Genomic DNA, 24417 nt, shown 5'->3' with positions numbered 1-24417 from the left:
TTACACCACACCCTTTCAGCAGCCCTGAGCTTAGAACGATGTTCGAGGAGAACATCAGATAACCAAGGGACAGAAGGGGTGGTACGGGCTGGTCTGGAAGACAAGGGGCAGACAGTGTCTAAACAAGATGTAAGAGTGGAGCAGAAAGTATCAGTAGCACTGTTATCATCAAAAGATGCTAACAGTTTAGGGGAAGGAAGCGAAGATCATCATTATAAGTGTCATTATAAGTGTTTGATCGCCACATTTGAGTTATCATTGCAAAAAAATTATTTATGTATATATATTCTGTTTATGTAGGCTATATACTGTATTCTATATACAGTACCAGTCAAAAGTTTGGACACATGAATGGGAAGTGTGTCCAAACTTTTGATTATACTGTACTATAATATAGCCATAAAGAATATCGGCCGATATATCGATATCTGCCTTTTTGTACTCACTAATATCGGTATCAGCATCGGCCCCCAAAAAACCCATATCGGCCGGGCTCTTGTTTTGACTACACAAGTACAAACACATTTCTATTATTAAAATAGGGAATATTGTGTAAATCACAAGTATACCAACAAAGTACAAACAAATGTATGTTATCGTGTTAACATTTATGTTATTATGTTAACAAATGTTATGAAGGAAGTGATTTTTCTGGCTTTTTTATTTCTCATGCTAATAGCCACACACTGCAGTAGGACTGAATCGGAAAATGTGATGAATGACAGTGATAATGGAAATGGACAGGACAAAACCTAACAGGGATAGCTCACTCAAAAATGAAAATTCTGTCATAATTTACTCATCCTCAAGTTGTTTCAAACCTGTAGAGTTCTCTTTTTTTCCCTGTTGAGCACAAAAAAATACTATGTAAGTCAGTCGCTACTGTCAACTGTTTGGTTAACATCATTCTTCAAAATACATTCTTTTGTTCTCAACAGAAGAAAGAAACTAATACAAGTCTGGAACAAGTTGAAGGGGAGTAAACAATGATAGAATTTATGTTTTGGGTGAACTATCCCATTAAGTCTTGGCATGAAATTACAAGCTAATTGTCTTAATGCATTTCTTTGTTCTTCAAATAACTTGCTTTGTTTAAAAAAACAAAAACAAAAAAAAAAACACTTTGAATTAAAAAAATTCATCAATTACATTTCTAACGGTATCACCAAGCCCTACAATAAAGTTTTATTTGTCCAGTATCTGCGGCATTTCTCACCACAAGTTATGAACAAATTTACTCCTTTAAAATAAAGTTGTACTTTAGAGCTGAGCATACCTAGTATGTAAAATTAGAAAATTCATACTGTGCACATACAGAATGAATCTACTGTTTCGATGATGAAATGGTCAAACACTGTATCAAAGTATGCTTTGGGCTTTACCTGACTTGAAAAGTGCTATTTGTTAGGTGTGCATGAGTGACAGTCATATATGAGGTTCCATTTCGATCTGGATCCTGACTAAGAAGTTAGCTGCCTATGTAGAAGGGGAAACAAATGTTGGAGGTCCTTTTAGGCCCTGGTGCATTAATGTGGGACATGCATAACAACATTTAGTCAGAAAAACTCTAAAAACATTAAGCCTCCTCCTACAAGCTCGGTTATATCAATCGAAGGAGTTCAGAGAGCTTCCTGATGGCTCCATGCATAAAGCAGCCTATTCTCCACCACCAGCCGCTGGGTGATGATCCACTGCAGTTCTCATATATCGTCTCTCCCTCATAAACATGTAAGAGCCGATCCAATAACGGCATCTCCGTCCATATATCTGATCTATCTCTGAGCGGCACTGAATAATCACGGCAGTGCAAATATCTGCCCAGAGTGACTGCATACATCCATGAAACCTGAGGGTGGGTCTTTCCTCGGTGTAGACCAGTGGTTCTCATTTTCTCATTTTGTCTATGAAGACCCAATCCTTACATATAATAAAATATGGGTTTTAAAAGTTGCAGACTCAGATTAACAAGAACAGTTATCAGAAATCAAGAACCAGCTGGACACAGTGTTCGTACAGATTTTAAGAACTTTTACAGAACTTTCAAGTAGTGTCAGTCTGTGTTTTTCAAGGGTGGGGAAGCTGTTAATAATACACTACAATAGGGGTGTGCGATATGACGATTTTTGATTGTTAACGATCTGCTTTTGAAGAAATATCGTAGTATCGCGCTACAGCGCACATTCTATCAGTTACAGCTCTGGCGCCTCAGTCTCAATATACTGTACAATGCAATATACATTCACATCAATGTTAACTCAGCGGTAGAGTTACTCTCACGGAACACTACACTTATTCGCAGTCACAAAACGACATTATTTTTAGTGCTGTGTTCGATACATCGGTACGACGATGTATTGTAGGGTTTTCAGCTCAAAAAGGGAAATATCTATGACGAATTATAACTGGTTATGATTCATAATAAATATTTAGATTAGATCTTTGAATTAACTGTAGCAGAATCAATATTACCATTACTTGATCTGTCGAGTGGTGAAACTGTTTAGCATCTCTTTGAGAGTGGGGGGGAACCATTTGACATTTAGCACCAATATAAGTGTAACGTCTGTGACCAGGACTGTAATTTATATGCAAATGTCAAAAGCTAAAAGGGTCTCTTAAGCCATAAAACCCAAAGATCATGCATGATTCTACGCAGACGCTACAGTATCGTCACAAAAATTTGACGATACGAGTATCGATACATATTGTGGCACGTGTGCAACAGTGGACCGTGCTTAATTTGAATACAAGAACACAGTTTAAAATTGAGTAGAAAAGTGCGAGGTTTCTAAAAAATAATGAATAGAACATAATATATAGCCTACAAGGACTAATCTGGACAGAGGAACACAACTGGGCTGCCTGATGTAAAGAGACGTAATCCCCGAAACAGAGCTTCCCACTTGCGCAATACGGAAATATCTGCTAAGTGTGTTACTTATCTTTGTCAACCTGCCATCCATGTATACGCGCTCTCTCTTCACTGTGGATAAACGTTCTTACTTTATGAAAACACTTAGCTTGCAGTTTAGCGATCTCCACTTCAATATTCTATTCTCAGAAAAGTGTAATTCATCAAGTGTTCATCTATGAGAGAGAGAGAGAGAGAGAGAGAGAGGCTGTGCATGTATGCATTACCACCGTTTTGCTGCGTTTCTCTATTAACAGTGAAGCTTTGGCTTTAATTCCTTTAGAAACAATGATGTTACCAGCTCCTTGTTGAGAAAGATAATGTAGCTTTTGAGCGATTAAGATATTTAGTTGATAAAATTGCGGGGCAGCGATAAAAAAGTTTGTTCCTGATTGTCTGAATGCGGCCGCAACGTGATCTGTGTGAGTGACTGAGCGTGTGTGTGCGTTAGATACAGAAGACAGTGCATTAGTTTAGAACTCTTCTAATTTTTATTTTTACTTTTAAACGCAGAGAGTGTGTTAATTTGTGCAATGATACCCTACCAGTAATGTAAATATGATTTTCTATATTGTACTGTGGTACAGTTATGGAGGCCCTTCATAATGCAGAGGTCAGCTGCCTGCTCTGCCAATAGTTAGAAATGGCAGTGTTTAATAAACAGCTGTTTTACTAAATTCTGCTGAGGTGAAATTCAGTGCAGTCCTGTATCGTGATACGTATCGTTTCGTGGCCTCTGTATCGTGATGCGTATCATATCGTGACTTTGCTGGTGATACACAGCCCTAATTATTTTCATGCGCTGTAAAGCCTTGCCGGTTAAACATTTAATTCACGTGCTGTTCTGACGTGCGCTTTTTCTGAGTGCCTACACCTGAAGCGCGCACACTAAAAAGCCTGTCAAACAGTGCCTGATTACTGAACTAAGTTAGCTTTCGCACTAATACTGTCAAAACACACAAGGTTTACATATAGACTCAGTTGGTTATGTCTAAAATGAAAGTAAACGGTTAAGTACCCACTATTGATGTGATAGCAAAGGATAGAATGACTGATAAATTGGTCAGTATAATGAACCAAGATTGTCATCCTCTTCATGAAACAGTTCAAGCCTGTGTGAGCTCTTTTAACTCAAGATTAATTCAGCCCCGGTGTTATAAGGAACAATATAAAAAGTCATTTTTACCGACAGCCATTAGATTATATAATCAATGTCATATTAGATGACTGATGAAAATTTTTTATTGTATTTTGTATAACGGTGTAGTGCGTACTTGATGCTTGAAACAAGGGGGGCCATATGAAATACAGTATTGTGCAGTATTTTTATTTATTTTTTTACTTATTTATTTTATCTATCTATTGTGTGGTGAGCTTCGCTGTGACATGTGAATTTCCCTTTGGGATTAATAAAGTCAATCAATAAAGAAAAAAATGGACACGTGCCTGTGTATTAGGCCATGTCCACACGTACACAGGTATTTTTATAAACAGAGTTTTTCCTTCTTCCGTTTTTAAAAGAAATCTCCATCCACATGAAAACGCAAACACATGCTATGAAGCACAGTCAAGAGCATGCCAAACCAACAGGTGGCGATATAATCTCAACCGTAAAGCCATGTTGGCCAATCAGAAGCCTGAAAAAGTTTCCAGTAGGTGGAGATAACAGCACATGCTCCGACGTCACAAGGCAAAAACACTGCAACCGGAGTTTTTCAAAATCTTCAACCTGGCAGGAGTTTTCAAAAATGTTCGGTTTCAGTGACCGGTGCTGCGTTTGCATGTGGATGAACGACCAAACCGCATAGAAAAAGCTGCGGTTTTGAAAATAACCGCGTTCATGTGGACAGGGCCTTAGATGCGTGCAGGTCTTAAAGGGACAGTACTAAACATGCTGCCGACTGTCATTAAAGGGATAGTTATTTTTTACTTACTTGCATGTTGTCCCAAACCTGTATTAATTTCTTTCTTGTGCTGAACACAAAATAAGATATTTTGAAACAGTTGCTGGTCCACTTTTAATTTGATAGTAGGAAAAAAATACTATGTTTGGTTTTCCACATTCTTCAAAATAGCATTTATGTTCAACAGAAGAAAGAAACTCATTCAGGTTTAAAACAAATTTTGAGTGAGTAAATGATGGTATAAAAATAAAACACTATGACAGATTTGACAAAGATGACAGATTTTTTATTTTTGGGTGAACTATTCCATTAATGTTAATAAAACAACAAAACTCTTGACTGAAAACTTTAATACAGTTGCTTTAATAGGAATCAATGTATATAGTGTTTTATTTTTTATATTTGTTCATTCAATTTCTTGAATGCTCCTGCAAAATTCACCTATTGTACCTGAAAATAAAGCACTGTTTGTTTTATTTGTATAATATGTGTATTTGTAATGTGTATTTTTGTTCTTTTTTTAATAACAAATATAAAAAAATGACAAAGATTTTTATCGTCGCCCACTTTGGCCTAAATATCGGCCATTCTTTTTTTATATTCTGTTACCTTGTCTTTATAATAGGGAAATTAGTTTGGCTGTAATGCTCAGACAACTTGCAAAATAATATAACCAACATGACAAAGAATCATGATAAAATCGTTAATCGTGATATTTCTAAAAAAAATTTTGATATGATATTTTTGCCATATCGCCCACCCCTACACTACAATAATTATAAATTAACCCCCAAAAAAACCAAAAGACATTATTCATTATTGGCCACACACTGCATTTTAAATTAACACAATGTGTCCATATACAATGTCTACGTATAACTGCTGTCCCAACAAACCAATCAGGCTCCAAGGTATCAGCCAAAATGCCATGGTAACATATTATAAAATAAAACATGAAATGTTAAGTAGTATTTGAATTGTTTTTTTATAAATTCTAAAAATGCACCATTTTTAATTAGAATCAATAGGTTGGCAACAGAGACTGCATGTTTAAACCTGAAATAACTCTGGATAACATGCATATCATAACAGAAAACTCAACCCAAATGCTGATCTAAAATCAGCTCCATGCACTTACAGTTACAATATAGTATGGCTTATATGATGCCATCAGTGCCCAACTATTTTTGCATTGGCATTAAAAATATCCTCTTGCCTCACAGGGTTACTTTTCTTTAACCCAAGAGTGGGACACAAACACGCATCTGCCATACCATATCTACACAACACCTGTGGGTCTGTTCCCAGAATATTTACTGTAGTCTGATAAATAAAACAGTGGAGTAATACATAATAAATGAGTAATCAAACAACACCTACGGTTGTGATGGTGGTCCAGTCAAGTCACCTTTTATTATTGAACATTTATTATATATTAATTGAATATCAACACAGAACAAACCACTTCATAAAGTTATACATCTTTGGAACAGCATGAGGGTGAAGAAATGACAAAATTTTCATTTTGTCTGAACTCATACTTCAAAAGTGAACAGTAAGTTAAACCAGTTTAAGAGCCTTCCCGTTATGCAGTCATTGGTTTATAGAGAGAATTACAGGTCTCACTCCACCGATGTTATTTTGTCCCTCTCTCATAATTGTGGACTTAGTGTGCAATCTGAGAAAGCAAACACCCATGAGTTACTTTAGAGTGTTCCCTGATAAGTAGCTGGGTGGCACTGACCTTGTGTAGGTCTGTAAACTTCAAGGAAATGTTCATGATCGTGCTAATGTCAAGTTTTCTCTTGGTAAAAACAAAAATAAATTTTACAATGTTACCAAGGATGACAGTAACAAGCAACCAGAGAAGCTCTGTCAAATTTAGGATCTCAAATTAACAACCACATAACACCTAAACTCTATCACAGAGCAAGGCTACCTTTCCACAAAGCTCAAGCTTTTGAAAGCAATGTTACTATATTTAGAGGAGTAAGGAATGGCGTACTAATAGGAACTCTCATCTGGAGCCGTATTACCGGAGGATACTGAAGAACATCAGATTTTACATCAAACACCATCATGGTCATGTATACCCCCCTCCCCCAAAAGATAAACCTTAAAACCATTGACATAGTAAGAAGACGCAACAAATCCTTGGAAGTTTGAAGATGTTGTGATGCAATTACACACAAAAAATGCAATATGAAACCTACTGCTTGATATTACGGTGTCGCAGACAGGTTGGAACTAGACGGCAGTCCCTGCCGGGAAAGCATTCTGCAGAGACTGGAGGAAATTCCCAGCTACTCAGTGCAAGTGTACAGAAAAGACATTCCTAAACAAGACATCCTCAAGATTGTATATCTATAAAGTTTCCAGAAAGCAGACAGGGATCTTCATACATTAAGATTAAGAAAAACAAACAAAGGCAATAACATATCTAAAAACACCTGGAGATGAATCATATCTTGAAAATCAAACCAAATCCAGATCTACTGCATCTGAGCAAATCCAAGTAAAACAGTACTCTTGTGGTAAACAAGGGCTTCGATATTTGAGCCAAGGTAAGTGACAAACATACCCTTCATGTCTCCAGCATGGCCTTCTGTCAGCAAACAGCTGAACATAACACTTGTCCAACATGAACTCCATACGCAAACTGAGGAAACCTGCTCAGATCAGGTGAACAGACAGAAAACACCTTAATCACAGGAAGGCAATCTGAAGTGGGGGTCCTTCCTTAAGATTGAACTTATTGAAACTTATTATAATTCATTTGTTTTAGAATACCACATGAAACAGTAATGAAGGAAAATAAGCTGATATTTCTGAGTCACATCATAGCTCTCTTTTGAGACCACTTCTGGGAAGTGCAACTAAACAAAGACTAATAAAGAATCCCAGAGTGAGGGGGGTGAATTCCTAACTCTGTGACCTTGTGGGGGAGGGATTCCCATAAAGTCCTAACATCTGGTTTACTTACAGTATGCTGAATTAAAGGACACTCCAAGTAAATTTAATAACATGTTGCAGACTGTTCCCAGTCGAGTTAGTAGAGGTCAAACAAGTAAAGCTGAGTGAAGAGACAAGTAGTAGTCCGAGCAAAACGGGAAATTATATCTTTCAAATTTAAAACACCATTCTATGCAAAATATAAATATTATAAAATGGCCACTCTCTTATAAAGCAGAATACATTCTAATTTTAACCTATTTATATAAACAAATAGTTAAACAGGCTATAATATTTAATATTATTAGATGAATGACTGAAACATTTAACAACATCAAACCCCCTTTTGTTGTGATTCCCAAAAACAAATGGTCAAATTCATCCCTTTAACAGTGTTCAGGGCTTGAATTTCGGCACGGGATTGCGCATAATTCTACTGATTCCCGCAGTTTCCGCACTTGTAACGTGGGAAATTCCCACAAATATTTCAACGTGAAAGACGGTCGCGACAGATGACGGAATGTATCATTTGCAAGTGCTTTTGAGTCTTACAATTTTAAACATTCAAGTGCTCAATTCAGTACTTGCGCGCTCTGTGACTGTGAGACCCTTTCTGTGAGCCGCCTCACACCCAAAGCGCGCGCACATAGAGACGCATCTGAGAGCGCGCGCCTTATTGCGCGTAAACGGCCAAATACATACAAAAATATGTCAAAGTGCCCGTCTTGATGAGTATTCATGTAATATGTTTGTGCATTTGTTTGTGCCATTGCCTGTCATTAATCTATTCTTATTTTATTACTTACTGTTTACTTGTCTTTTTTAGTTAAAATAAATTCAATTCAGAGTTTGAAAGTTTTTTTTTTTTTTTAAGTATCTTCCTCACAATATAAATATGAATCAACAACATTATAAATTGTAAAACACAAATACACTGGGTGACGAAACATTTAGGTTGGATGATTGTAGTTTAAAAATATGTCTACAAAAATACACTAACTCCCCCCTCAAATTAAAAAATCCCCCCCATAAGAGCCACCTAAAGGGGGAATTCCCCCCTATTTTCCAAAATGAAATTCAGGCCCTTGTGTTAATGTGAAACAAAAAGTGTTATTTTCAGTTTTGAAAAAAAATAGAAGTCAAACAAAGACATTAAGTCAAGAGTGTGAACAAAAGTAAAAAAACTTTTTTTTTATCTCAATCTGCTTAGTGTACATATAAAATCACAAAAAGCTGCAGTTTAATCATATAGTCTGTTGCACTGTGTGTTTTCAAAGTAAAGTGTGGTGCTGTGTTCATGTGAGCAGCTCATGATACAACGTTTTCAGCATCTCATAGCAGTTCGGTTCAAACTGAAGGCAGCAAACTCTGCATGTGCTGTGAGTTCAACATGCATAGAATGCAACATGCACCAGTTACTCTCTAGATTTATAATTATTCACGTTTATACAACAGTTCTATCTGGTCCTCGAATCTGATTGGCTGATAAGAGTGTAATACTAAAGTGATAACAGAATTCCAACAATCATTTCACCATTTGTATCACTCCACTTGAAGTATTTCTCAATGCGAGTATTATTTAAAAAATAATATTGTTTTTGTGTCACGGAATGTAGTTTTAAGATTTTTTTCAGGCGTGAATGTACTTGTGTAGACTTCAAATATGCATTTTTTTAAATAAAGGTAATGCCTATTTGAAAATTTGCTTCAACTTTTTAAGAGATGTGAGCTCCAGGACGTCAGCGGGCATTTAGCACTCATGAACCCGCCGAGAGAGGCCTTACCTAGGCCAGATCTTCTGGAATTTGCCGCTGGCTCTGAAGTCTCTATAGTGGTTAAACATGAGATATTCTTTTTGGTCAATTTCATGGGTAGTCTTTGGTCTCATTAATCTATTATTTGTTTCAGAGTACATAGTTTTGGCTGAGATCAGAATCCCATCACATTATATTTGTAACTTCAATGCTGTATATATCAGAGCGCTGCTTTTGTACTTTTGACTGCACTGCCTAGCAACGTTTGTTGTTTATTAAATATTATTCAGTAAATAATATTTGATATAAAAGTAGTATTTAATAATAGTATTTAGTATTGGGAAACTGTGTGTGTGTTCGTGATTGTGATTTTAGTTACACTGTTCCGCCATTAGATGGCGACAAGAGACAAGCCAGTTTTTACGAGTCAGCAGTTAAAAGGGTCATTGGATGCCCATTTTCCACAAGTTGATATGATTCTTTAAGGTCTTAATGAAAAGTCTCCAATATACTTTGGTTAAAATTTCTCAAAAACAAAAACAGCTCTTTTCAGAGCAAGCCATTTTCTTGCATGCTGCTTTAAATGCATATGAGCTCTGCTCAACCCGCTCATTCCGAGCCGCTCTCTGAGAGATGGTAAACTTTAGCCGCATTCATCGTGAAACTTGCTAACTAGCACGTTATTAGGAAAGGTGATTTGCAAAGATTCATTAAAAAAAACCTTATACTCACTTGTTCTGTAGGTGAGGCTGGATCATGAATGATTTGCGCGAACAAACACATTTAGACAGATCGGAGGATGCATTCCCTATAAAAACAAACGTAATCCACTGCGTCTTCAGTGGCTAAGATGTCGGGAGTAAATGACGACTGCTATGTTCATTATTACATCCAACAACACCTCAATCACTTATAGGAGACATTCTTGTCTGCATCCAGCGTCGAAACAATGGCGGACTGATGACAGCTCACTCAGGGCAGGTCTAAGGTAACACACCAGTGTCAATCAACAATCGTGGGAGCGGCCTTGGTCTGTGCGACATCACACAGACAAGAAGCTGAGAGCAGCTTGATTTGAGAAAGGGGTAATGATTTTAGTAGATTTAAAAAAAAAAAACACTGGGTGGATTTTTATAATTATAGGGTGGTTGTGTACACACACTGCCAACACACATTTCAGTTCAAACAACTTGTAAACGTATGTCACATTCGATGACCCCTTTAAGACTTTTATATTGAAAGAGACTGAAACACTGTTGTAAACAAGGAAGTTAATTTTACTTTCAACAACAGCTTGCAAGACGTAGCCAACAAATGCAGTGAGCAGCACTGTCATCAGAAATCACCCTTAACAGATGAAAGGATAGTACGACAAATACATTGCTTTCCTCAGCGGACATTCAAACTAATGTTTTATTGTGAATATGAGATTGATTGCTGAAGAATGAACGCTGTATCAGACGCAGGTAATCACACTCGCTCAGACCATCTCTTTCACATAATACTCCACATAATATACAGCTTTTAATACAGCAATACAATAAGCTTTTAATGTAGCAATTCAACGTTCCTTCATTACTAGTTCTAAAGTGACTAGTTCGAATTAGTAACAGAGGCTTGGGCTTGGCTGTTAAACTGTCAACTTGAGAAAGAGGGTTTTTAGACACACCGTTGTTGTTTCTTATGTATTTACACACTTGTGATGTCGAACTGCTATATAAACGCAACATCACATGAGTAGCCGTGAGATATGGTTGTATATCGGCATTCTGTGATTACCTACGGCACTCTGCCTCATGTCTACGGCCGAATCACAGCCGTGTCGATATACAGCCATATCTCATGGCTACTCGTACGATATTGCTCATTTGTGCATCTGTTTTCACAGAAACTGCAGTTTTCCACCAAAATAATGACGAAATGAAGACAGTATTATAAATGAAATATCCATGTTTCATTTACATTTGTTTTACAGTGCAGTTGGATTTCAACAGTAACATTACTGTCTTAGGTATGATAATAACAATAACAACATTAACGTAATATGGATAGAGACACTAACACAATTAAGGAGAGGCTTTGAATCCACTTTAAAATTATGGTACAAGCCAATGTAAAGACTTTTTTTCAATCTAGCCCTGTTTTAATTTAATTTTTAAATTGTTTTCAATTTAGCCCTGAAATGGGTTTGGATGTCTTAATTTTGCTTTCAAATCTTTCTTTCTTCCGGAAGGCAAGTACCCGACCCCCCTAGAGGGACCATGGTTCACCGCCCATAGTCTTGCAATCCACCAATTATTATTTTCTTCATATCTATCCCTCACTTTCAAACACAGCAGCCCCATGGTCCAGTGATTCTTATAGGCCCTTTGTGTTATTGAAGTATTAATAACAGCTGTACAAGCTTGTGGTAACAGAGCGCGATATTACATAGTTGCTTTAACAGAAACAATGCTACTTTTTGTCTCTGTCCTTGGTGAGAGCTGATCTTTGATAACATCTCAAACAGGCCTTGACAACAAGACCAAGAATCCTTGATATACTACACTGTGATTGGTAAGTCTGGAATGTTTTTTTCTGCCTTTTTTTTAAAAGTTACTCACATGCACAAAGTTACAATGCACAAGATTGGTTATACTTGATCAGACATTTAGAGAAATTTAAAAACCTGTTCAAAGCCATAGAAAGAGGGGAGCAGATGGTGTCAGGAGAAATAAGACCCTTCATATAAAATACATTTCAATCCGACATTCAAATTAAAATATTGAATAATATGCAGTGTTTCCCCCAGAACGTGCACTCTATTTGTGGCGGCATATATATGCTAATTCATTTTCTGCCAGCAGGAGGCGCTTGTAGAGCGCGAGAGATCAAGTTTCCCCGGTAACCATCTCAAACAGGCCTTGACAACAAGACCAAGAATCCTTGATATACTACACTGTGATTGGTAAGTCTGGAATGTTTTTTTCTGCCTTTTTTTTAAAAGTTACTCACATGCACAAAGTTACAATGCACAAGATTGGTTATACTTGATCAGACATTTAGAGAAATTTAAAAACCTGTTCAAAGCCATAGAAAGAGGGGAGCAGATGGTGTCAGGAGAAATAAGACCCTTCATATAAAATATAAATGAAATGACAGTGAACGAAGAATATAAAAAGACAATATACTTGTTCCTCTTACAGGACAGAATTTGATTGCCCTTGTTTGCGATGTTGCCAACGTTAGCAGTTAAATGATTGATGAGGCAAAGTTTCCAACTCAAACAGAGCAGGGTCAGAAAGATACCAAGTCCATGTTCATGCCAAATGATGGAAAAACTATCAATATGACAAGAGCCTGATCTGTACCTCAAACAGTGGCTCCAGAAATTGTGTTCACCACTTAACATTAAAGGAATGATATGTCATGTCTAGTGTTGTCACGGTACCAACATATCAGTATTCGGTACCAATACCAGTGAAAATCCAAGGTTCTCTGTACCAATTTCGGTACCAAAGCAAAACACAAAAACATGCGAATTAAAAATTGACTACTTTCATTTAATCATCTGGGTGTCTTTAAAGTGTTTTGTTAGTTTGGTGTGTTTCCTCATTTTGATTGGACGTCTCAGTGCTTTTATGAAGAGAGCGCATCTGCGCACCTTTCGGATAGCGCATCAGGAACCGGGTTGACCGGGTACTGGTACCACCGGTACTTAAAAAAACCTGGTACCGTAACATTTTCATTTTTTTAGTACCGACTTGGTACCGAAGTACCGGGTCTTTTGACAACACTAGTCATGTCTAAATGATAATATTAGCCACTTTTTCATCCTTTCTGAAGCTTCTTTGAAAAAAGTCTTCTTATTATCATAAGCATTTAAACTGCAGACAAATTCATTTGATTGCTTGCTATTTTCATAAAATTCCGGTTGCATTTTTAACAAAAGGTGTGGGACTAAATTTCTGGGATTGCTGGAACACACCCTCTTTTTAAACTCCTGTCTATCTATATTCCCACTTCTAAAAGCAACAAAACAGCTGATGCTGGAAGACAGTGACCTTGACTGAGTGCTAAAGTGATCTGTAGTATTTTGCTCTGCCTTATTTCACTTTGACTGCCAGCACACTTCACCATCTATAGAAGTCAAACTGAGTTGGCCGTCCTCCCATCAGCTAATTTTAGGCAGCGGTCTCCAGTGCTCAGCCCCCGCTGTGAGTTTGAGAGAACTCTCCCTAGAGCAGCAAAAACGGGGGTGAGCATGGATCACTTTCACGTGACATGGGCAGGTTTGGGTTTAGAGGTTGGAGACAGGTGGAGGGAAAAAAAAGTGTATTTTACAGTAAAATTCTGTTAACTTTACAGTTTTTAGAAGTAAAAAAGAACAAATCAACGTATAATTTACAGTCAAAAACTGTAAACTGATATTCCCAAAGTTCACTGTATTAAACTCCACATTTGATAGAATTTTGTTTAAATAATCATTTCTTGATAGTTTTTGTTATCATTTTGTACATTAGGGTTTTATGTTGCATCTATGTTGCAGTTGTTTAATGAATGTTTATTACATCATTTAAGTGTTGTGTGTTACCATGATAGTGCTTTGTGTTTGATTGAATGGATCTGTCCACCTTGTAAATTAGTATATACTTCGGCTTGTGGAAAAGCTGCTTGTAATGAACTTTGATTCTTCATGTGGCTTTCTCCTTTTCCACCTGCATTATTATGATGGTTGTAGGCCTGGGCGATAAAACGGTATCAATATTTATCGACGGTACACCCTCTTCGATAACGATAGAAAAAATGTTCGATATAGCGCACGATATAGGCACGTGCTATGAGTGACGCAGACAGCACACTGTGATGAGGAGATTGTGAATTAAAAAAATGAATATTAGTCTAATTTAAAATATTTGCATTTGAATGCAAAAATAGTTCAAATTAATATTAGGTGTGCGTCTGGGAGCGTCATTAGTGGAGCGCGAGATGCGGTGATGATGATGTAAGTGATGTTGTTGCATTTTAATGTTTTGTTAGTCTAGCCCACAAGACGAGCAGTTTCTGCGTTATTCATTCAAAATATTAGAGAAATATACTAGCTCAATGCGTAGAAGATCTTGATTAGGTTAAAACCGAAACCAAGTCATTCACACAGAACGCATATTCAGCGCATTTTTAGACGGACAAATATGACTTCTGCTCTCACGTCCAAATTTTTATTTTGTGTTTGACTGTAAAACAAAAAAATATTTGTTGTTTGTCTCAATAAATTGGGTTAATTTAAAAATACAGTGGTTACATTTAAAAAAAAAAATTTCTATTGCTCTTTGTTTTAAAAAAGGTTATAAAAAATGTCAATAATTATCGATACCGAACAATATGAAACATTTTTTTAGCTATATCGCCCAGCCCTAGATGGTTGTCATTATATGTTAAAGGCACAGAACAGATTTTAGTAGAAGTGCACATTGCTGAATTTACTGGTTTACATTCATATTTTCTTGATTGTAAATTACACAGTTTTATACTGTAAAAGTTTCTGTTTGTTCAGTAAATGAATTGTATGTGTTTATAGTTGTTTTTTACAAAAAAAAATCTGGGAACTACAGCTACCAAAATTACTTTTGGTATTTTTGGTACCCCCCACCCAACTAGTGTACTCTGAAATCTGAGATGGACATGATTTCTAGTAGCATGGGCATGTTTCACTTACTTAGAGACATGGCTGAAAATAAGATTCCAAAGATGACACAACCTACACCTAGATAGCAGAATGCAAGTACAGCACCTGCAGATGCTATAACAGTTCAAAAACATTTCCATTAGCCATGCCACTATTAAATCATGTTTACAATTGAGTCATTCTGCGTCAAATCAACTAAATTTCAGAAACCTCCCCAAATATTTTTTTTTTACTACCATAACTGTAATGCTTATAAAATTAATTCATACTTACAAGCATTAAGAACACTAACTTTAAGATTTGCATATAACAGCTATTCAGAATATTATACTACATTGCACATTTCAGTAGCATGCACTGTGCAGAGTATATAAATAGTTTGTATACATGGAATATTTGGATGACCTACTATATTTGTCGAAATGTGCAATTCAACTAGAACTCAGGGCATGAAATGTGTCCCACAATGCCTGACCCTCTTCAGTGTGACGAATGAATCACAATTTCTCCTTTTGGACTTAATCAAATTGCCAAGAGTTACACAAAATTAAATTAAAATAGCTAAACCAACCACGTTTTATTTAGAGATGATAAATGGACACTATTTGCTAAATGTACTCCTAGTAATCAATACTTTAAAACTCTATATGAACATGCCAGCATTTATTCTTTGCATGAAACAAAAGATAGTTGGAGTGAAGAAACAAACAGATGGACGGGGGTTTCTTACCAGTTCTTAACAGGAGATCAAGGTTACCCAAATTATTATAGCAGATCTGTTACCCATCACAGGCATGATTTCAAACAGAACTGTACAAAAGTAAATGTCAAAGTTATTTCTTTGTCTACATTTTTAATTTTGGCACTCTATCAAGGTGACGTTCAAGGCATTTCCTTTGATGCATTCAGGAAATAAGATGGAGCATGATAATCCTTCAACAAAAATAAACAAATTTAGTTACCATTTCAACATCCAAACTGAGAGCAACACTATATTTACAAAAGTTTCCTGCATTCAAAATGTATTTCATTTTATACGCAACTGTTCTCTAAAAACTCACCCATTACCACTTGTTCTTAGCCTATTGTACAAAGTACTTTTTCAAAAAAATCACTTCCTTTCCCATGGCAATGTGACAAAAATGGTTTAGCCCCTGCCTGTTGCATTGTGGGGTCAAATATTTCTACAGGGTCAGTGTAGATTTTGAACACAAGGGAAATTGTTTTACATCAGCAGTGTTTCCTGACTGGTAATTCCACAAGGATTTTAGTTGTATAACATAGATTTTAGAATGTTTTCAGTGATCAATTAGTGAGAAGGAATTACGTGCTTAAAGGAACACGCCACTATTTTTGAAAATAGGCTCATTTTCCAACTCCCCTATAGTTAAACAGTTGAGTTTTACCGTTTTCGAATCCATTCAGCCGATCTCCGGGTCTGGCGGTAGCACTTTTAGCTGTATCTTAGCATAGATCATTGAATCTGATTAGACCGTTAGCATCTCGCTCAAAAATGACCAAAGAGTTTCTATATTTTTCCTATTTAAAACTTGACTCTTCTGTAGTTACATCGTGAACTAAGAGTTGCGAAAAAAAAGTTGCGATTTTCTAGGCCGATATGGCTAGGAACTATACTCTCATTCCGGCGTAATAATCAAGGAACTTTGCTGCCGTACTATGGGTGCAGCAGGCGCAATGATATTACGCAGCGCCTGAAAATTGTCCCCAGCTAGATAATATCGAAACTATTTGGTCATTTTTGAGCGCGATGCTAACGGTCTAATCAGATTCAATAATCTATGCTAAGCTGCAGCTAAAAGTGCTACCGCCAGACCCAGAGATCGGCTGAATGGATTCGAAAACGGTAAAACTCAACTGTTTAACTCTAGGGGAGTTGGAAAAGAGCCTATTTTCAAAAATAGTGGCGTGTTCCTTTAAGAGTATTTTTTGCACAAAATACTGATCAACAACCAAACAAAACAACTCTGCTGAACTCAAGAGTGCATCCATTTAACCTCAGCATTCATAGCAAACAAAACATAAGCAAGTGCAATTAATAATCAATATTTACAGCTTTCTATATGAAGCATACAGCCTTTTTTAGAGCCAAAAAAAGACAAACGTTTCACTTAAAAATGCAATCTTTTAGCATAGGGTGAAGTCATTAAGCACATCAACAATGATGTGGACAAATATAATGTAATTGAATGGAAAACTATATGAGTGGCATGTAGGCCTGTCGCAATAATCAATATATTGACTTATTGCGCAATATATGTACATGACCTCAATCATTTTTGGTGACGCAATATATCGCCCATTATATTTACTTAAAAATTAATGTCACCATGTTTTGTACATTCCACTTGTGCCTGTGTCTTTTGCAGCTTCTTGTACATAACGTGGTGTAGTCATGTGGTGCTAGTTCACATTTAAAAAATGCTTCTTGCTGTTTGTTTCATCTGCAGATATGGCCTTGTTTAGGGATCTGTGTCTGTGCATACGGACATCTGACTGCTAAATAGTGATTGTGTTTTTCAGCAATAGTGTGCACCTTTAACCAATATATCGCACAACAAAAAGTTGTTATCGTGACAGGCCTAGTGGCATGGCAGGTTTTTGTCGGCTGCATGAACATATCACTTTGCTTTATCACTTCACTAGATTTAAATATGCAACTTCACTGGCTAACAAATGCATTAAAGTGACCAGTTGGACATAAACTAATGCAAATAGATGATAACGATCATGACATTAAATATTTGGGTCAGACTTGCATGTGTTTTGGTCACACTTTAATCGCTTGAGGTACTAATAATGTTTCCATCCTCTCAGCCTTGTCGGCAAACATATTGCTGTTCTTCACTAATGCAGCATCTAATCAACAAATTCATTACTTTATAATGATATGAAAACATGTACTGTAGTGTACTGTATACGTACGGTTTCGTTGTCTCTGTTTTAAAGCCGCATCTGCAGTATCCTGCTCTGTGCAGCGCGCAGCCTCACATGTCAAAACAAACAGCACGAGGCACCAGTGATTCGCCTCTAGAGGGCGCTCTCATACAGTAAAATGACAGCAGACCCTTAGCAGCTCCAGCAATGGACGCAACCCGGAAAAACTAGCAAGCGACTATTGGTGCGGATTAATCGGCAAAACTGATCAATCGGTCAACCTCTAATCAAAACCAATTTCAGGTGACAATCAACTCAGTCTTTAGTTTGTACATACCTGTAGTACCGCGACTGGAGGTACGTCGAGCAGACGGCTTTGGAGACGTGACTGGCTGAGCCAAAGTCTATGACTTTCACCCGGTAGGGTTGCCGTACAGGGTCCACCAGCATGATGTTCTCAGGCTTCAGGTCCGCGTGGATCAGTCCCATGCCCTTTAGCTTTTTTAGCGCCGTGGCCACCTGCTGAAGAATGGGACGGATCACCTTCAGAGGTAGCGGGCTGAATTTGTTCTGCTTAAGGAAGTCATACAGGTTTTGCTCCAGCATCTCAAACACGAGGCAGGTGTGGCTGCGGTGCTGGAAACACTCGAAAGCTCGCACCAGATTATGCTCATCTGCATTCTCGCTGCTGAGGCGTGCCAGGATGCCTACTTCAATCTGACCCTGTCGTGCATATGATGGATGATTCTTCAGGATCTTCACCGCCACAATCTCATTGGTGCCTCGTTTCCAGCATTTCACTACCTGGCCGAAAGTACCACGGCCGAGGAAGTCTAAGACCTCGTAGGTGTTCTTCAAAGAGCACAGCAACTCATGCTGCACCAACTGGTAGTCTCCATCCCCGTTTCCGGAATTTCCACCTTGCTTTGCAGGCCCTACACCGACTGGGACCGCAACTGGTGGGTTTCCCAAATTTGATTGCAACATTGCAGGTAACATTGACCGGTCCTCTACAATCTGCATGGCGCTCCCCAAGTTCTCCAGCTCCCCGCTCTTACGTTTCAGCCCGCATCTGTGGGAGCTGTCTTGCAAGTTAAAAACTCCACAATCTTCCCGGTCACCCTCGTCCTCTCCTCCACCACCTTCGTCACCTTCACCCTGTCCTCCACCTCCTCCTTCTTGACTGTCGCTTCCCTCTCCCCTACCCCTTCCAACTGCCCCTGTAGCTCCACTGCTGCAACCCTTTCCTTTTTCCTGGTGCTCCGGCTCGTTATCCTGAGAGGCGACACCCCCTTTTTGCTGCTGTGCCGCTGTGGTGGTATGCTGACGTCGCACACCGCGTACAGCAGCCGTTTGCAATGGTAACTCCTGCCCGCGATGTCTGCCGATCACAGAATATCGTGTCTTAAAGGAAGCGGTGATTTTTGACGGGTAAGCAATGCCAAGGGTTCTACAATTCAAGTAAGTCTGTGGGTAGGCCCTCTCATGGTAAACACAGTTACTGGGCTCAACTTTGAGTTTCTTCACACTACAAAAGGCACTTGTCTGAGTTTGAAAAACATGTAGTGGATAGACCAAGACTTGTGAGGCCATACCTGTGAACACAAGAAAACCATATACAGATCATGTTACACTTTCAACCAATAAAATGACAATTTGTAAGATTTGAACATTTTCAAAGAAACATGGACATCATAACTGATCAGCCAGTACCTTTCAAATTCCTGAAAATGTGAAATCCCTGGTCTCTATTCAATATTAACTTACAAAATGACTAATGTCTATAGAGGTGTTTTCCTAAGTTTGTTGTGTGACATCACAGGTGTCCACTAACTAAGTGTAAACAACTTGTCCTACTGCGTGCACTGGCTTGCATCATCAGGCTGACATTACTTGACCTTTGCCCCTATGCTACAGCAGCAAACAGAAGGCTGCCTTGAGCAGCCAATGACAGGTCAAGATAATGACACTGCAGCAGAAGGTTGCGTTCCTCCCTCCAACCCCCACCAATCCTCCTTCCATAAATGCCGTAAAGGGAAACAACTAACTGCTCACAGGTTCAAATGACCTTTTCATATCGGTTTCCATTAATCGGGGTCTCTAGGCAACGGTTATTTCAAAATGAGCATTACTGTGTGAGGGGAAAAAAGAGACAACAAAGGCACAGTATCATCTGTGCTTGCATAGCTTCTCTATTTTCAATAAATATCCAATTGAGGAAATACATTGACTTGCATGAAGTAAAGCAAACCTGTTTTTGAGTCACAAGTTGTGGTACTAATGTAATTCAATTATTTACACTTTACTCTAGGGTCAAACCCACTAGGGCTGCACGATAAATCGAAATGAAATCGCGATTAGACAGAAGCTGCGATTGTCATGCGTATCTTTCAGTGAAGCACGGTTCTGTGATTAGTAGTAAATCTCCATCCGAAGGCCAGAGGGTGCTATCGCGCTGAAACTCCAAATACGCCCCGCAGAAGAACCCAGGAAATCCATTTAGCGGTTGCTGAATAAACAGAAGATTTAACTGTTTTCATTGATTCAACGTGACTAATAAACACACGACTACGGCAATATATGGTTTATCGGAGTTCTTATTATTATAATTTTCATTATATATTGCAATGCTAATCAACATAGCCTTTATCACGGTTTAGAATACTATGAAATATTATGTGCCTTATTCTGTGTAAGAAGCCACATCATCTCACAGAAGGATTTATTTCAAACACTCGGCTGTACGTTATGAAGTGAGTTTGGAGTAAAAACATGTTATTAAATGTGGTATTTTCACATGCTTTCAGATGGAGCAGCATTTACTACACAGAGCCGTAGTTCACTGAGAAGCTACGCAAACAGATGTCATTATCGCAAACAATTTCTTCGATTTCATAATCATACAATTATATCGTCTGCAATTTTTTTTCGCATAGCTTGTCAGAGAACTACGGCTCTGTGTATTAAATGCTGCTCCATCTGAAAGCAGGTGATGGAGATTTACTACTGATTACAGAACCGGCTTTACTGACAAGATGTGCATGACAATCGCATTCGATTAATCGTGCAGCTCTAAAACCCACTTTTGATTTGTACACCAGAAAAAAAAATGTTAAGGAAAAGGAACAAGATAAGAGTGTGCTTTCTGCAACAGGCCAACACATGACCACAATTTTGAAAAGACGCTGCCAATTTCACATTAATTTGCCTGACATCCTGTGCAAACGTTGTGGCTTGTCCAACTCTAATTAAGGGCTGAAGCACACTTAAACATCTCAAGAGCAACTTTTCTACAGAGTGCAAACAGCCAACTGAGGTATAGGGAGTGAAGTGAGAATATATAGGGTGAGGGTATAATATGAGAAATCACAACATAAGAAAAGACAGGCCAGTCCAAGCAGAGAAACTAAAATGAATAAATATTAACCCTAACAAATATTGCTGTTGACAAGAATCATATTACAGATGATCACTGTATGTTCTTGGTTATCTAATTTACCCATTTAAAAAAATACAAAAATAATAATCAAACATCTTAACACTGAACATTCGCCCTTTACTACCATATGAGCACAAACTTTTCAACATTAATTCACAACTAACTCTATTACAATTTCAGGCTATTTGTTATTTGACAATCATCATATTCATATCTGTGTTTTACCTTTACTATACAAAAGTACTAGAAATTGATTCAGGCTGTTTTTATGCACTATCATTGTAAAATTACTAACCAAATCAGGTGGCTGGTTAAGATTTGCTCAAATAATAAAATTAGGATATAAAGCTATTTTTAAGGAAGAAAAGTGAAGTAACGTTAACGTGAGGGAGCAAACTAGTTGACGTTAGCTAGTTAATTAGCCATGTTATCTGCCTCCAGACCGCGGTATACCTTGAAACCGGTTATCGTCCCATGCCTAGTTTGGTCTTAACTGGTCTGGTAAGAAAAAAAAATAAAAAATAAAAAATGAACACCCATAAAGAAAGTCAGTGTATTATTATGGTGGGGACAGCATAAAACATCTCATTTTCTGATGGCCTTTCAGCATGTTCAGTTGGGTGAAAAAAATATTGCATATTTACAAAAGTCCACAATCCAATAAAAAAAAATTATTTGGAAAAATAAGTCAAACAACAATGTATTCAGCAGGGCTGGATGACACAGACCAAATATATATATATATATATATATACTATTTAAGTCTCAATGTTGAAATTTTTGGTAAAGAGAATAATGCATTAAAATCAACATTATAATTTTGATGTCAGTTCATTTAATAATCATCAATAAAACAAAATTACATTTCAATACTCAACATATCCTAGTATGTAGACTTCCTTCCCCGTTAAATCACTGTACTCTAATCTCACTTTCTAGTGTCTAGTGTGTTCACTGAAATGGCACAATTTTCCAAGATGCCTGGCTTTGTACACCCTTACCACAGTAAAACCTTGGAAATTTGTGGGGAAAACCCCATGAATCATCTGGTTTCGAGATCAGAGAAAAATATATGGTATTTCTGAGTTGGGTTGGAACAGCTTGACCAGTGCAGTTTAATTCATTATTGAACAAAAGTTAATGATTTGGTCCTTTTTAATTAATCATCCAAAAAGAAGCAGTGAGTTCATGAGTTATTGGATTATGTGAACTTAAAATCAGTGCAACTCCATGTCCTAACTGAAAGTACTTCCAGTGACAACCAATTTGTCTGTCAACCAATTTGCCTTCCAGTGACAACCAATTTGTCTGTCAACCAATTTGCCTTCCAGTGACTACCAATTTGTCTCCACTACGCAACTAATCAATCAAAATCACAGCCAATCAGAAGAGTGTATGGGCGGGCTGTCTCTGTAAGTGCACTGCATTCATGCAATCTGCAACAAAAAATGTCTACATAATCAATGATGTTGAATTTGTGTGAAATTCATAACAGTGTTTACGTTCATCCCCAATCATGTCACGTTTCACACCAAACAAGAGCTAATACAGTTGCATTCACAGAGCATTTTATTTGATTGATTTAATATTGCATTCATAATTGTGATAAAACCTTGCCTTGTAATTCGTGCCATATTTTATTTGTAAAGTAAGTATTTTTATGAGAAAAAGCTTGAATGAAACCTTAAAAGATTAATGGCAACCATTAAATTACCTAAATTACCTAAACACAAAAAAATAAATTATTGACCAACCAGAAAATAATCAATAATATGGGGTAATCTAACAATCTAGTCGATTGTTAGATTAATCGACTAACCTGAAAAAATAGATTATGAAAATAATTGTTAGCTGCAGCACTAATGCTAAAATTACACTAGGGCTGAGACGATTCCTCGAATACCTCGAGTAACTCGAATACAAAAAATCATCAAGGCAAATTATTTGCCTCGAGGCTTCGTTTAGTCCGTTTACTGTAGTTAATTTCACATTTAAAGTATCTTTTCGTTTTTAAAATACTTTTAAATATCAGTATTCAATGTTTTATGTTTAAAATAACAAAATATGATTTATGCATTTGTAACTGCAGGTTAAATACATTCATGTCTAGGGCTGGGTATCGAGTTCGATACTTTTTAGGCACGAGTGTTTGTAATAACTTCCGATTGCCGTCTAATGAGTGTTTTGGCTGTGTAATGTTGCTGAAATTAAATATGTTAGTACCTCTGAGTCAGAGCAGCGATCATGGAAGAGAGAACACAGGCAGACAGCGCTGGAAGCTGCTAATGCTCATCAGTAAATCGGTGGAAAATTTATAGAAATCATGATTTTGTCTGAGCTATGCTTTTTAAAATGAACACGCACTAGTGTAAATGTAGCCTAATAGATGTGTAAACTGAAGACTATTTGAGCTTTATTAAAAACTATTTGCACTGATTTATTGTGTTGGTTACATTTTGTTCCTTTGTGCCAGTCCTCCTGGCTCAGGAGATGAGTCTTTGAGTTTGTACAAACATCAACAAGCTGAAAAATAAAACCAACGGTTTTTTTTTTAGATAATGTAATCTTGTTAAAATTGATTTCATAAAATTGGTATCGAAAAAATTATCGTTCAGGAACCGGTATCGGTATCGATATCGAAAAGATACTGATATCATTTGTTTGGTAACAGCCCAAATGTCTTTTATTCTAATTGACTGATTAAATGTAAGAATTTAAATCAAAAGATGATGCACACTTTTAGGAAAAAAAGGCTTTATGAAAGTAAAATTGCCCATAAAATGTAAAAATCTATTTAAACTTATTGGAACTTATTAATTTCTATCACTGCTGTGAACTGACCCAGACACAGAATATGAAGGATATCAAAAACAAGTTTTACACACACACACACACAC

General features: G+C 37.2%; 1 protein-coding gene across 1 annotated transcript in view; it reads right to left on the bottom strand.

The window, feature by feature from the left end:
* LOC107746956 (homeodomain-interacting protein kinase 3-like) overlaps positions 1–24417 on the bottom strand; it is a 37645-nt gene that overhangs the window by 6788 nt on the left and 6440 nt on the right. Inside the window, exon 2 of the mRNA XM_016561314.1 lies at positions 18419–19676. Within this exon, the coding sequence (XP_016416800.1) occupies positions 18419–19674 (1256 nt within the window). The 5' untranslated portion in view covers positions 19675–19676. The remainder of the gene's footprint in view (positions 1–18418; positions 19677–24417) is intronic.

The sequence above is a fragment of the Sinocyclocheilus rhinocerous genome, unplaced genomic scaffold (genome assembly GCF_001515625.1).
Source record: "Sinocyclocheilus rhinocerous isolate Xijiao unplaced genomic scaffold, SAMN03320098_v1.1 scaffold138, whole genome shotgun sequence".
Classification (NCBI taxonomy): domain Eukaryota; kingdom Metazoa; phylum Chordata; class Actinopteri; order Cypriniformes; family Cyprinidae; genus Sinocyclocheilus; species Sinocyclocheilus rhinocerous.
Note: the sequence above shows the minus strand (reverse complement) of the source record. Positions and strands in the feature narration are given on the sequence as shown.